General features: G+C 43.6%; 1 protein-coding gene across 2 annotated transcripts in view; it reads left to right on the plus strand.

Moving 5' to 3' along the window:
* TPPP (tubulin polymerization promoting protein) overlaps positions 1–15342 on the plus strand; it is a 106177-nt gene that overhangs the window by 70123 nt on the left and 20712 nt on the right. For both annotated transcript variants that reach the window (XM_019539693.1, XM_019539700.1), the window contains one exon: positions 6489–6642. In XM_019539693.1, the coding sequence (XP_019395238.1) occupies positions 6489–6642 (154 nt within the window). The remainder of the gene's footprint in view (positions 1–6488; positions 6643–15342) is intronic.

Raw genomic sequence — 15342 nt, forward strand, 5'->3', positions numbered from 1 at the left:
TCATGGTGTTATGATTGCGGGTCTGTTGAATTTGAGGAGCTGGCTGGCTGATTTCATAGGCAGATCATCCTAGGGCTGGCTACCATTTTAGCAGCCTGACCAACCCACCTCTACACGCATGCACGTGTGCTTGCACATGCCAAAGAGCCCTGACAGTCTCACCCCTCTCCGAAGATTACCAGATGGCTCCTAACCGCCACTTAAATTATTTAACAGTGTTTCCCTTAATGGCTTCTGCAAGCTTAATCAGGGGATTAAGCTCATGGAAGCCATTAATTGATGTGTTATTAAGCAATCTAAGCTTTCTCTGTCTCTGTACAGTGAACACTTGTCCATACACTGAGATGCCACACTCAGCTTCCACTGAGTTCATTGGACTGGTTAGGCAGTGTCTTGCCAGGGAATAAAGATATGGAAACCGGTCACAGAGTCCCAAAGTATAGGCACAGGCATCTGTCACTCTGACGAAGTTCATATAAGCAGGACATTTGTGCTTTTTCCCCCATCCTGAGGTTGCTTTCAGTAGCAGAGGGTCACAGCTCAGAACAGGCACCTGGTTGGGGTCCAAAATGGGAACAGCACTAAGGAAGGAGGCAACCAGTTGTCTGAACCATAGTGACAATAATGGATTGTACCTGTAGTGCTGGTTCAACTTCACAGCTGTTGCTTGGAACAGGTCCTTTCTCCACTGGTTTTCACAAAGACAGCTTGACAGTTCTTGCGATGCCCTGTCTATGACCCAACTTATCAAGTCCAATAGCTTGTTGTGTACGTGGTGGATCACAGCCTGCCAGCTTTCAAACCGCATTAGAAGCTCCTTGAACCAGGTGGCATTGTCAGCCACGAACAGCACTTGATCTGGAATGTCACCTCGCCTTAGGAGATCTTAAAGCTTAATAAGCATGTGCTGTGTCATGTGATTTCCAGCTCTTTGCTCACAATCTACTGATAGTACTGCATATGCTGGGCATAATAATGGACTGTGTTGAATCACAAATTCCACCTTGTGAGCACAGGCTCTGGTGGCAGTGGCATAGTGCCATGTGAGTCTCCGCTTTGACTGGTGACAGACTGCCTGTACTGGACCTTATGACCTGAATGGTTCTTGAAGGCTTTCTTGAAGGAAGGCACCAAGCTATCCACATCAGGAAACTGCATGCACCAGATGTCACTTATTAAAGACAGAGCATGTGCTTTGCAGGTGACATGAACAGCATTGGGCGGCATTCCTCGGAGCACATCAGGGAAAGCCTTACACAGTACATGGCACTGTCAGACAGGAATGCTGACATCTCGTTAAAATCTAAGCTGTAGCGGACAATTACCTTCACGATGGCTTGAGACACTGTAGAAAAATTGACAGATGTGAGGGGGAATGATTCTTAGCCTTAATCTGTCCAGCTCCCCAGGACAAATAAAATTTGCATCGTAGTTATCCTGAAGGTTGATGGCTTCAGCATCCACAACAATGAAGGATTCGTACTCTGCCAAGACAGCCTTTTGTGGACTGTATGTGCGAATCGGTCACTGCAGGGAGTCTTGACAATGCTTGCTGGCACATGGAAAACTGTCAACATTTGGCACGTTTTGATTCAGGTAGTCCCTTAACTTCGGGTAATCAGGCTTCTCCAGTGGGATGTTTGCTGCAGCAAAAGCCTCCATGTGGGAAAATGCCATCTCTCACCTTGCCAAGCTGCTTTCTGTGGTCCTTTTAAAGAGGGAGAGCATGGTTGCTTGTTTCTTGCGCTGCCTTTTGCTTTATGTGTGCCTCAGAGACTAAGTGTTGATCTATGCTTGTTTTCCTCAACACATCTAGAGGTACACTGCAGGCGGTACAGAGCAGTCTGCTTCCATCTACATGCAAGGTCCTTGAAAGATACATGGTCCAGTGCTGAAACATACTTGGCCATCTTGGAGAATTTCTTCTCAGTGGGCATGCTGAAGAATCCTCTTCAGGTGGCAGCACTCCTGTGGGTGCTTTAAATAAGGTGCCAAAATCCTTCCACTTCCCTGACTGGCTCCAGACTGGCCTGTATCATGGGTTAAGCTTCTGATTTGCTCCGTCTTCCCCCACCGCTCCCCACCCTGGGTGCTTTAGGACTTCAGGGCTTCATGCCCTTTTCTCTGTTTGCAGCCTTTTTTTTCTTGGTGAGCCTGCCCAAATTGGGGAGCCTGCTGTTTTTCATGGAGCCCACCGCTCACCGTTTTTCATGGAGCCTGCCCAAATTCTTGGTTTCCGTGAAAATCATGCAATTGCAAATTCAGTAGTCCCTAATAATGATGACACACTGCCTTGCCCTAGAACGGTGGTTCTCAGCCAATTTCAGCTTGAGGCACTCCTCATTGGACTTTTGATAGCTCATAGATAGCTTTTGTGAATTAAGTGGCATCCAGTTTCCAAAACTAATTTATATATTATAGTGCTTACTTCCTTGGAAAGGGGCTGGGCAGTGTTGGTGGGGGAAGACCAGATAGGAACAAGTATGAGCCCTCACTTATCTACTTATCTCCTCACATCTTAACACCCTTCAAAGGATCTTGTGGCACCCTCTTTCATGACCCCCTGGTTCAGAATCGCTTTCCTAGACAGTGCTTTACTGAATGAGATTCAAGGCAAAGTAAGTTCCTGACTTCTTGCACTTGTTAAAGGTCTGTTAGCACTTTTCACAAAAATAGGAATGTTAATTCTATTAACAGCAGTCCTGGCCTAATTCCAGGTGGATAATTGCAGTATATTCTGTATGCCTCTGCAGCATGAATTAAAGATCATATTTTTGTTCCTTCCTGTCTTAAGAAAAGGAAAGGAAAGGAAAGAGCCATCTATTGTTGGTGTGTACTTTTATGCCTGAATTCAGTAAGATACTTGAGCACATGGAATCATGTGTTGCATCATATAAGTAGTCACAAGCAGCTGCTGCATCCTGTCAAAAAGATGGATATGTTTCTGTCCTGGCTAGAGCTATATGTAGGTGTGTACATATAGCAGAGCTTGGCCCATACATAACTATTTTAGGGATCCCAAAATAAAGCCTGTGTAAAATATTACTTAAAATTATACTCATTCTTGGTGAAAAACTAATTTCTCTTGTGCATAAAAACTCTTAAGTGTTTTCTACCTAACACTTGATCAGTGCATCTATATAGCATTTATTCTTCTTAACTGTTTTATTTTATTTATTTATTTATTTTTTTGCTCCTTTTCTTCACTTCTTCCATCTTCCTTGCATCTTCCTTTTAGGAGTCTTAGGTACAGATACTGCCACAGATGCTCAGGTTCTGTGACCGTAAGTAAAAGGAAGAGCTTCTGAAGCATAAGGGATAAATTAATTGATTAGAGCAGGGGTCAGCAACCTACAGCCTGCGGGCCAGATCCAGCCTGTTGAGCTCAGTTGCTTCAACAGTGTTTTGGTAGTAGAGAGCTTTGGCAGCTTTGTGTCAGTGGTGGTCTTCTCCTGCCCAGTGGCTGGGAACTTTGCCTATGTTGCGACTGGCTGGCATGGAGATATGGCAATGGTGGGGGTGGTCAAATTGGAAGTGCTGGCCTGCTTCAGACCTGAGCTGGCTTGTTCTGGTCTCCTGCCATAAAGCATTGCTGACTGCTGATATAGAGATTTTGACTGTATGTGTGTTCCCCAGCCTACTGCCATCACAGGTTTGTTGAAGTGTATCAACATGTTAATAAATACACAGGTGCTTGAGGCAGAAATCCAGGTATCTGCCCAGGGAGGCACTCATTATTTGTGTACAGGGCTTTTCTTCAGACATTTTGTATAGTATCCAAGAGTGTTTTTGTGTGACTTCCATTTTCTAAAATGAGTATTAATGTATCCAGAAGCGCAATGGGGGGTGTGGTTGGAGTGTGGGATTTTAAGTCAGTTTTGTTGCTTTGACTTTTTGATTCTGGTCACTTAATACCAATGTAAAAAAAAAAAAATTAGATGAACCACTTTCCTTTACACAGGCCAAAATCCAATTTAAAATTCCTTATGTTCTCTTCTGAAGATGGACACATTGATTGCACAGGTTACAAACCTACTCATGAATGGTCTTCATCCTACTGTGCTGGTTTGTCTCAAGCATGCTACACAGCATAGAAAATATTTTTTTTTGCCAACATCTCTCTGAGTTTCTGCAAGAGCCTAGTATTGTTGTTTAAGAGTGATGATGATGACATTTAGTTATTAAAGTCAAATTAAATTGCAGTTTTTCCAGCCTGATCGTGCTGTTGCCAGCACACACTTTCTCTATCCTTGCAGTCTGTCATCTACACCTGTATAAACAACTTGTCATTGTTGAAGGGAATGGTCTGGTTTTTGCTAATTTGGTTGAGACACTTCTTTAAATTGGCATAAAAAGAAACACTTGAACTGCAAGGAGGACTTATGTAGTAGCATGTTGCTCAGCAACACAGGCTCCTTTAAACACTTCCTTTGACTTTGAGAGTTTTCTAACTTTGTAAGCAGTAGAATGGATCCTTCTGTATTAATGGTGCTGCTATTTGGGATTGCAGTAACATTACTGTTAGAACTCTTTTTGGTAGTGCTGTAGCCATGATGGTCCAGGAATTATAAGAGGCAAGGATATTTTCGGAGTGGTATCTTTTATTGGACCAACTACATAGGTGGGATGAAGTTAGGCAAGCTTTTGAGTACAAAGCATTATTTAGAAAGCCTGAAGAAGAATGCTTTGCATTCAAAAGCTTGTCTAACTTTACTCCAAATATACAGTTGGCCGAATAAAAGATATCACTCCCAAAAAATTCTTGCTTCTTGTAGAACTCTTTTTGGAAGTCATCATACTTAGCATGTTTTAGCTTCGGGCTGGCTGCGGCATATTTTAAAGGCAGAAAGTGTAAATTTGGGGTCTAAATGTTTGAGAAATGTTAAATAAGTAGAAAAAGTATGTGTATATCCAGCTTTATGATTAATATAGTTCAAAATGCTATGCAGAAACAAACTATGATGAACTATCTAAATTTACTGTGTTTGTGTACCTTCATTTTAAAATGAAGAACAAATAAAATAATGTGTTTAAAAATCAGTGCATTGTGTATTGGAAAGTAGTCCACAAACTTAACTTATGCTTTTTTCTGTCTAAAAAATATTTATGTAAGTCCATCTTTACATCTGTAATGTCTTTTTTAAAAAGTGCCCCTTTGGCTAAACACATTTTCAGAACAAATATTGCTTGTTAGTACATCTTAAGAGCTGTTTTCCAAATGCATCATCCTGTTCTGTCAGCTGAACAATATCTGAAGAAGTGGGCATATATTAAGATGTTCTGATAAACATATATTCAGTTGATGTTTACCTGGATGCACCTCTACCACACTTTCTTTTTTGCACTGTAGAAAATGAAAGCAACTAGCAAGTCATCAGGGCCATCTGTATAAGCAGTGAGGATGCTCTGACGTATTGTAATTACAGCATGTTGGAGCAGGCTCAGTTAATCTAGTCTGCTGGAGCGTGGCAATTACCACGCTCCAGGAGACTCCATCATCTCGTGTATCAGAGTTCCCATGCTTAAAAATGTTGGCAGGGCACTTTAACTAAAACTCATAAATAAGCTTTAGTTAAAGTGACCCTGCTACCACTTTTAAGAGCAGGGACACTGTTGCATGAGACTCTCCAGGTGCTTTAAAGTGGCTCTCGGAGCTGCTCTAATTTAAAGTTCTCCCCCCCTGTGTCCCTCCTGGGGCATGTGTATAAATCCCCAGGAGTCTGCCCTAACAGCTTCTTCAGTACAACAGGGAGAGTTAAGGCCTGAGCTATGAATTCCTGTGCTTTTCATGAATTGCCAAGCTCTTTACTATTTTTCCATGTTTGTCTGTGGCTGTTTCATGAATGGGACGGTCTGAAAGAGAGAGAGGGGAAGGCCTATTTTAAAATAAACTTTCATGCTTTGCTACTATAATTGCTAGAAGAGTGGGAGGAAGAGGAGTTAAAAGTAAAATAACCATCCTTGCTTACGTGATTTTTTTTTTTTAGGCCTCTTTTACACAAAACCTGTGTGGGAACGACTCACCTTTTAATTACATGTTCATAAGATAAATGTTGTACAGTTGGATACTTTATAATCAGTGATCCAAAGAGGGGACCTGTGCAGTTTCAATTTAAAAACACCTTTTTTTCAACAGCAGGACACTGCAATGCATATCATTTAGGCAAACAGACTATAAAAATAATCATCCCTGTGAGATTGTATCTTGTTTTGAAGAGCTCCAGGCATTTTGAAAAGAGCTAGGAGTAGCAGTCCAATTTCTTTATTTTCTCTTTCTGAAGCTGAGCCAACCAAAGCACTCAGGGCACTATCACAGTGATGTTCACTGTCCTGTGAAGACATTACACTGAAACCCTTAATGGGCTGCCTATTTCTTTTAAATTGTATTGTTCTGTTGGCTGTTTTCCTTATGGTGAGCTGTATGTATTGCCCCTTTTTTCAAAGGGCTGATTTATACTTTTTGTAATTTCTTCTTTGTGTTTTGTCAGGGGGAAATCCTGTAGGACAATTACTTTTGAACAGTTTAAGGAAGCTCTTCAAGAACTCTCCAAGAAACGATTTAAAGACAAGAGTGACGAGGAAGCGGTTCAAGAAATACATAAACTAATTGAAGGAAAAGCCCCAATCATATCGGGAGTAACGGTATGGGTAGTACTTTAATAATGATGTGCTCTAAATCTCATCCTTGTCCTCCAGACCTGTCCTGTTTTAGGCTCTTCAAGATTGAGATGAATTATTCATTGGCAACTCATTGATGAATTATTCATTGGCTTACCTAAAATATTTGCATTGAAATACATAACAGTAAAATTACTCGCAACAGATTGGACATGTCTCATGTCTAGTGATTTTGTGTTTTTTATGTAAGGACTGCCCATTCAGCCTGTAGAAACAAAATTCACCTGAATTTCTTATTGTATGTATTTGATAGGCCTCGTTAGGCACTTGTACATGTGATGGTGGTGTAATCCCCCAGGTTTTATTTTATGTCTTTTAAATTGAAACAGTGAGTTTTTACTTGAGACCCACTGTTTCAATTTTTCTATTATGTTATGACAAGGAGCCTGATCCTTTTTTTCTATCAGGGCTGGAGCCTGCCAGTGGCTGACGGTCGAGCTGCTGGTGGCCTAAGCAGCCCCTGAGCTAAGGGGGTGTCCCAGTCCTTACCTCTGCGTTTGCAGCGCCCTCTGGGACCACCTGGGTGGGCCAGTAGCAGGCCAGGGGCTGGCCCAGATCAGAGGCAGCACCTGGGTTGATCCAACTGTTCTCTGATGCCTCCTGGGGAGCAGCACCTGGCAGGCTTCCAGCAGACAAGCTTGGGGAACAGTTGGATGAGGCCAGGTTCTGCCTCTGAGCTGGGGCAGCCCCTACTAGCAGCCTTCCCGGGCACCCCAGAGTGTGCTGCCGCCACGGAGGGAAGGACCATGGCTCCTGCAGCTTAGGGGGTGCTCAGCATCAGCAGCAGACTCCACACACACACACACACACACACACACACACACACACACACACACACACACACTTTTTTTGCGGAAACTGCCCAGCTCTCCCATGCCCGGGGGGAAAGCTGACAGCTGCATCGTTGCAATTTGTAACATTGCAAACTAAACTACATCCAGATTTAGTTTAGTTTGCAACAGTGCAAAGTCATTTAAAACTCCCAAAGCTGGTGCATGTGAAAAGGGTGCACATTAAGCCACAAAAATGACATCTTTGTCACATGTACATCGTGATGACCGTCACATGTACAAGTGCCCGTTGACTTCCAAAGCCTTTCTGGAGATTCAGTTGTATCCTTACTTTCATGGTTGTGGAGTGCTACAACCCGTATCAGGGAGTCTTGTTATAGGAAATTCATTTTTTTTCTTCAGAATGTTGAAATTTCAAAAATACGTGTTTGCTACTGTGACTGGGAAGATGACAGTTTAGTAGCAAGTTGCTAAACCAAATGGAAACTTTGGGTTGGCATCCCTAATCTGGAATGTGAGATGTATTGTTGTCCTGAACACACAGGAAGAAGAAATAATATGCAAGAGATGTGGCTTAATTTAGACCACAGTTTGATTCGCTCAGCTGGGAATGACTTGCATCTTGTCCTTTTTAACCATTTCTGTCTATTTGAGGGCTGCTGGTTAGCCATCCAAACTTGGTCCCAGCTCTTTGCCATTGCTTATTCCAGTTCTTATTCTAGTTAGATCTCTGGGAACTAGACTTTCTGTGGAACTGGTGGCTGGAGACTTGCTATCTGTGAAGATGGGCCAATTTGAATTAAACTTGCCAATATACCTAACAGGTCCCAGACAGGCTGTGGGGAAAGCAAACCTCTGCTTTCCCCTCCCCATATGGCAGTGAAGGAAAAATTTCTTCCCATTCCCTAATTCTCATAGCAGACCGCAGAATCTGGTCCTGGTTCTGCTATAGTTCTTTGAGTGAAAGGTACAAATCTGTGTGTGAAAGCGGGATCCATTTGGAGGGATGGGGGGAAGCGGGGGTCAGTGGCCCAGTCAGGTTCCTCAAGCCAGCCTTGTTCAGGTGAAGGACCAATCCAAAGGGAGGATTCTTTCCTAGAAAATGAAGTTTAATGTGAGTTCATCAACATAATTGAACTAAAAAGAACACATGGATGTATTATTGTGCTTGTACCAAGTTGGGGTTGCTGCCAGGGGTGGGATGGTGTGGCTGCTAAAGTACAAAGTTAACAGCCCAAAGGTTGCAAGTTTGAGGCCATAGCAGAAGCACTCATGATGTGGCTCTGTCAGATTCCAATGAATCTGTGATTCTGGTAAATGCTTTGTCACAAGGACACAAAAAGGACAGGCAAGGGTAGCTGTATATACAAATGGGTATTGAGCTAATAGAACACACAAATATAAGTATATGAAGACATTTAATATTCACTAGGCTGATGGATCATAAAATGGTTTCTTGAAAAAAAAAAAGGTAAGTTGAATGTGAACTCTTGCCTTTAGAAAGTTAAAAAGAAGTCTGGGACATTTCTTGCCAAATTTTAACTGTGGTTAGTTATTATATAGGTCAAACAGTCAAAGACAAAATAGAAAGTAAAAAAAAAAAAATCTGCCCTGTCTATTAGCAAAGTTTCTAGGTTAAAGGCTAAACACCACTGCTGTAAAGGAGAAGTTTGATAGGGGATTCACCAAGGATTAACTTGTCCTGTATTTAAAATAATGCTTAAATTTAAACACAATGCTGCTTTTTGTGTTTTAAACTAAAGTGAAACAGACATAATTTCATATCTCTTCAAATATTATAAGATGCTTTTTACTTTGGAGGTGGTAACTTAGAGGCCCTGGAACAATAGATGAAACTCCTTCCCTTACAGGAATGGTGACAGAATAAGGATGCTCAAGTTGAATCAAAATCCATGAAGCATTGAACAAAGAGGAAAAGTTTGATTTCTTGAAAGGGTTGGCTTCTCTTCTAAGGTCTGCTGATTTTTATGATGCCCAGATGTTGCCTTTCTCTTGCTGCTGGTAAACTGAAGCAGACATCAGAAGAATATTGAGAGAGAGAAAATCTATTGGAGAAACTAAGTGAAGAACTTATTTTATGAGAACTTGGAAAGCCCTGGTTACAGTTCAGATTATCGGAGGGTTCTGCCTTCTCATTCTTCTGTGCCATTTAATAATATGATACTAGAAGAACAGCTAGCTCCTACTGACTGAAGCTTCTTCATAGTTTTTTTTGTCCCATTCCACGTACCATGGGTGCACAAACTAATGAGCACATCTGTGCTGCTAAGAAGAATGAATATATCCCCACCAACTTGTTCCCCTTGCACCACTTTCCAGTCTAATACTCTGCAGCTGATCTTGTCTGTGGATAGAAAGGCAGCACTTTGCTAAAGCAAGCTACAATCCCACACATGAGTTCTGTAAGACTCTGGAATTGACCAGTGTCACTAGCTCACTAAAAACCCATATAAATACGCATCAGATTTGTGACTTTATGCTGGGCCAGGCAGAAGAGGGGAGAAAACCCCATGCAATTCTGGCTGGGGTTGGGTGCGAGGGTAGTGCTGGGGCAGGGGCAGAGGCCTCAGCCTTCACTTCTGCCCTCCAACCCCCAACAGCACACCCTCCCCAGCAGTTCCGGCTGGGTTGTGAGTGGGGGGCAGGGACGGAGGCTTCTGCTTCTCCCCTCCCACCCCCAACAGCTGGCAGGGGATGGGTCTGGGGAATGCAGCCCTGGTTGGGCCAGTCAGCAAGGGAGTGGAGAAAGCCTGCCGACAGTGCACCCCTGCAGTGGGTATGATTGGGGGGGCCAGGAAAGGGTCCTTTGCTGCCCCCCCAATCCCCTCTGTGTGGCCCAGCTGACAGATGCATGCAGGACACAGGGCTGGGGAGCAGAGGCTTTGCTGCCTCAGCTCTCTAATAACCTAAGGACAGAAGCATGCAGGCAGAAGCAAGCCTGTCTGCCCTGTGAGGTAGGAGTTAGGGGAGTAGCTGCAATGCATCCTAGGTTGCCAGGAGACTGCAGTCTAACTTGAATTGGGACAGGATTTGGCTCAGAAGTTCAGTAGACCAGTCTAACCTAAACTTACACCCAGGGAATCAGGTGCATAAAAATTCAAAGTTATACACAGGAAAACTCAAAATTATATAGAATTAATTACTTATATAGATAAAAATGACAAATTAAACTAAATATAACACTGATTGAACCTTGTTTAGAAATATGTACAGGTACTTTGCATGGTTGCAGGGTGTGTGTGGGGGAGATTTGTGAAGGTGCGTGGTGGGGTTGGGGTGGGTGTGCGGGGTGTGGGAATATGTGGGGTTTGTGGGCATGTGTAGGAGTGGAGGGTTTGTGGGAGGTGTGGGGCTTGGGGTTGTGAAGGTGTGTGTGGGGGTGTGCGTGTATGTGTGGGGCTTGTGGGCAGGTACGGGTATGGGAGTATGTGGGGTGTGTGGGGGGAAGGGATGGAGTTTGTGGGGAGGAGTCCCCCACCACACATTTTCCCCCCTCCCCATGAAGCAAAGCCCCCCCACCAACAGTTCAACACCAGCAAGCATCAGACAGTGGCTCCCATACTGAAGGCGGGAGCCACGCACCATCGGGCTGGATGGGCTCTGTGCGTCCATATGTGGCTTCCTGCTTGAGTGCTGGAAGTCCCATGTGGAGGCACAGAGCCAGCTGGCTCAGTCCGATGGTGCATGGACTGGGAGCCACATGCCAGCCAACTGGCTGGGCTCTGTGTACGTGGGGCTTCCAGCACTCCAGCAGGAAGCCACATGTGGAGGCAAACAGGAGCCTGCCTGGCCTGATGGCACATGAATCCATGCCTCCATGTGTGACTTCCTGCCCAGCCCGATGACATGCAGCTCCCGGTCCATGTTCCATTGAGCCATGCCAGCCCTCCACATGGGGCTTCCAGCACTCCAGCGGAGAGCCACACATGGAGGCACGGAGTTGCATGCCATCGGGCTGGGCGAGCTCCTGCTTGCCTCCATATATGGCTTCCTGCTGGAGTGCTAGAAGGCCCACATGGAGGGATGGGGCCGGCTGGCCCAGCCCAGTGGCATGTGGCCCACATGCACCCCCATGTCCACCGACAAACCCCACACCCACCCTCTCCTCCTGCAAACAGGAGCTACCCTCCCCACTTACCCAGTTGTCCAGTGACGTGGCTCTGTGCCTCCACACCATGTGGCTCTCAGCTGAAGTGCAGGGAATCCTGTGGAGGTAGCGGCACAGAGCCTGCAGTGGTTATGATTCAATTATACACTGTCATGCCTTTTATGTGCAAAATTGCACTGATGCGTAATTGCATAATTCCTCAGGGTGTATAAACTGATTAACTGCATCCATCCGTGTCTATATTAAATTTGGTTGGCCATTTTGAAACTGATTTATGTGCACTGAACTTCTGTTCTGTTCCAGGTTTAGATTGATTTCCAATCACTTTTACCGGTTTATATGTACCTTCTATCCCCAGCCTTTGCATGTGGAACAAAGCAGACCAACTTGACAATGAACATTTTACTGTAGTGATAAATAGCCATATTTCCTCAATTACAACATGCCCCTAAATAACATCCGCACCTTGTTTTTAAAAGGCTAAATAAAAAGAAAACAGGTCTTTCCTTGAAATATTTGTAAGTAGTGGCAAGTAACTGAGTACCAGATTTTGCAGTGCACTGAGGGAAAGAGAAAGTATCCAGAGCCAACAGCGAGGGAGCTCTACCTGCAGCATTGTACTGTTACTTTTGCTTTTCCTTGGAAGAGGCAGAAACTGCCATTATAATATTTACTTGCTTATAATATGCACACCAATTTCCACAACTAAATTTTGAGAAAAGTGCATGTTGTATGCAAGAAAGATGGTATCTTTTTCATGGGAGCGCCTACCTTTCATTACAGTATCCTTGTATCTTATTCTTTACATTCTTATTTTGTATTTTACCCTTATGAGTGCTTTACTTGCATGAAGAAGCTATGTATCTGGCTAAGAATTAAAGGGGCATTTTGTGTGTCTTTACTCTGTAGATCTTGCAGGTTATCAGCTAGGTCAGGGCTGTCCAAGTTCTAAGCAGCCAAGGGCTACATAACTTGTGCATACCTTGTGCACCAGCAATGGCCATACTAGTGGGTCTCCCTTCCCCATCACTGCACCATATGGGCAGCCCCAACCCCACTGCCACTGCACTGGTCCCCATCTCAGCTTCCTATGCCACCCTAACCTATGCCACAAGCTCTCCCAGTGCGATGAGCTGAGTGCCATGAGTGAAAACTGAGGGAGGGAGGAAGAGGAAGCCTAGAGACCCTGGCTGCAACAGCAGCCAAAATAACAGGGGAGCTGGGTAGGAGTTTGGTGGCCACACATTAACCCCTACTGGACTGCAGCTGGCCTGTGAGCTGCCCATTGGACAACCCTAAACTAGTCATAACAGCTGACAGGTACTTCCAAGTGGCAACTTCCTCTTCCATTTTAAAGCAGTTGTCCATAACCAGGTTTGCTAACCCAAGAATGTTTTTGTTTTTCACTACCAATCTTCAAACTTTTTACTGACAACCAATCTTTTTTTACTGACCTATGTTTTACATAGTGTAAATATAACCCTTCTGCCAGGACCTAGTCAAGGGATGGGTTCAAATTTAAGGGTTTAATACCAACTGCAGTAAAAAAAAAAAGTTTGGTTGTCAATAAAATGTTTGCAGATTATTAGTTAAAAGAAAAAAGAAAAAAAGAAATGTCTTGATTTGGCAACTCTGCTTGATTGTAGTAATGGTTGTAAATCATGCTGTCCCTCCAGGGGTCTCTTACTTCCCCCAGACTCTGCCCCCTCTCCAGCCCACTCCCAACCTTATCCCTGCCAGCTCCATCCCCCTGCCCTGACAGAGACCCAGAAGCAATGTTACAGGTAAGTGATAGGACACAGAAACAGCAGCAGTGGCAGCAGCAACATATGGCTGAGGCAAGGAGGTTTTGGAAGCTCCTGTGGACTACAAAGCCCTGACAAAACTGGACATCAGGTGGTGCTGCTCTGCTTTGTCTTTCCTTCAGTGTTTAACTCCAGCTTAATTTCTGAGGTGGGAATCTTCAGTCAGCTCAAAGTGTCTTAGTGCTTTTACAGACAGCTTAATTTTGTGGACTTTATAGAGAGCTGTTTTTAGTCTGGATTTCTATGTACAGTCCTTTAATTTATAGAAATTGGCAACTCTGTCCATAACCTCTATGAAATTCTCTAGGTTGAACTTTTTGGAAGGATGAACTACTCACTTGCTGATGTTTTTAGATTGTGAAAGCAAGTTAGGTCACATAAGGAACTAAGTCAGCCTGTGCCATGTTTTTCAAAGACACTTCCTTTTACTGTGAAATTTGTTCAGTGCTCAGTTTCTTCAGTGCTCTGCTGATAAAATTAAGATATTTGGAAAACTACCACATATAGTGGGATCGGTATCTTAATACCTATTTTTATGATAATGGGTCAATTTCATGATTTCTCAGCATACCTAGACGGGAAGGACTTGGGAGACAAAGGAATGCTATCATGCCATTATCTATGATGTCTTTTGAAAGAATACAAACAGAAATATGAAAATGCCAGGGTAGAATTATACTTGTGTTTGAAACTCATAGTTTTGAAAGCATAGGGCTGATTGATCTGTGTCTCAGGAAACTGTGTTAATAAAAACCCAGAGGGGTTTGTCAAGGAAGAGGAATGTAACTCTCAGTATGGTACAACTGAGGACAAGACTTGGCCATTATTCAGAAACAATTTGAAACAATTTGAAGAGATACTCTGTCAGCCTCCAAGGATGCTACTTCTGTGTTTCTTTCATAATAGTTTAAAACTCTGCCAGTACTAGCAGCGTTTTGAATAGATGGCACCAGCTTGGGCTGGAAATGCACCTAGTAGGATGGCTCTTGTCCTAGTTCTGAGATTTTGAAACTGATATACTGTTTTGGGAGCCTATGACCTGGTTTTCAGAGGCCATTAGCACCTGTAGTTTCTGCTGGCTTCATTTGGAACTGGGGTTGCTCAGTGACTTTGCAACACTAGAGTTTAAAATCACCTAACAAATTGATGTGAAAGCCACTAGCAAAGGTTGGACTTGCATTTATTGGGCATGAAATTAGGAAACAAGAGAAATGAAAAAAGGTTGCTGAATTGTAGGTTGGAGCTATTTATTACATGTACTCTCATCTACCTTGCTACATAGACTGTATTGTTACAGCACTATAAAAGATCTGAAACTTGATATGAAGAAGAATGGGTCTTGCTTTTCATGTGTGTTACACCGAGCATAGGGATTCTAGGCTATGTTCTACTTGGAAAGCTATATAAACACCCAGGGAAAAATAACCTACAACTTGATGGCAGTTCCCAGAGAAGTGGCTGATGACTTGTGAATACCAGTGGTCTCTTTCATAGAGTCATTTTGATATTTGGGGTTTTATTCCTTGTAGTTGTCAGCAAGGGTTTGAAGTGATGATTTTGAGGATTACATCTGTACTTGCGAAGACAAGGAATTGGACTCAGTGGTGCAGGAGGCCCCTTCCAGTCCTATGATTCAAACAGTGTGCACGCGTGTGTGTACGCAGTATACATACACACTACGCTTCATAAGGTTGACATTAGGGCAAAGTCTGTTGGAGCACTGAGAAAATCGGAACATAGCAACCAATGTACCATATTTATTGAAATCAGATGAGGGTTTTTGCCCAATCAGCATGGGGGAGAAAGCCCCTCATCTTAGGGCACTTTTACACATGCTTGGGGGTAGATGGGGGGCTTTTTAATTAGAGTGGCTTCAAGAGTCACTCAAAGCGCTGCAGCATCTCACATATCAGCATCCCCACGCTTCAAAATGGCAGCA

The sequence above is a fragment of the Crocodylus porosus genome, unplaced genomic scaffold (genome assembly GCF_001723895.1).
Source record: "Crocodylus porosus isolate Cpor-Errol unplaced genomic scaffold, CroPor_comp1, whole genome shotgun sequence".
Lineage (NCBI taxonomy): Eukaryota > Metazoa > Chordata > Crocodylia > Crocodylidae > Crocodylus > Crocodylus porosus.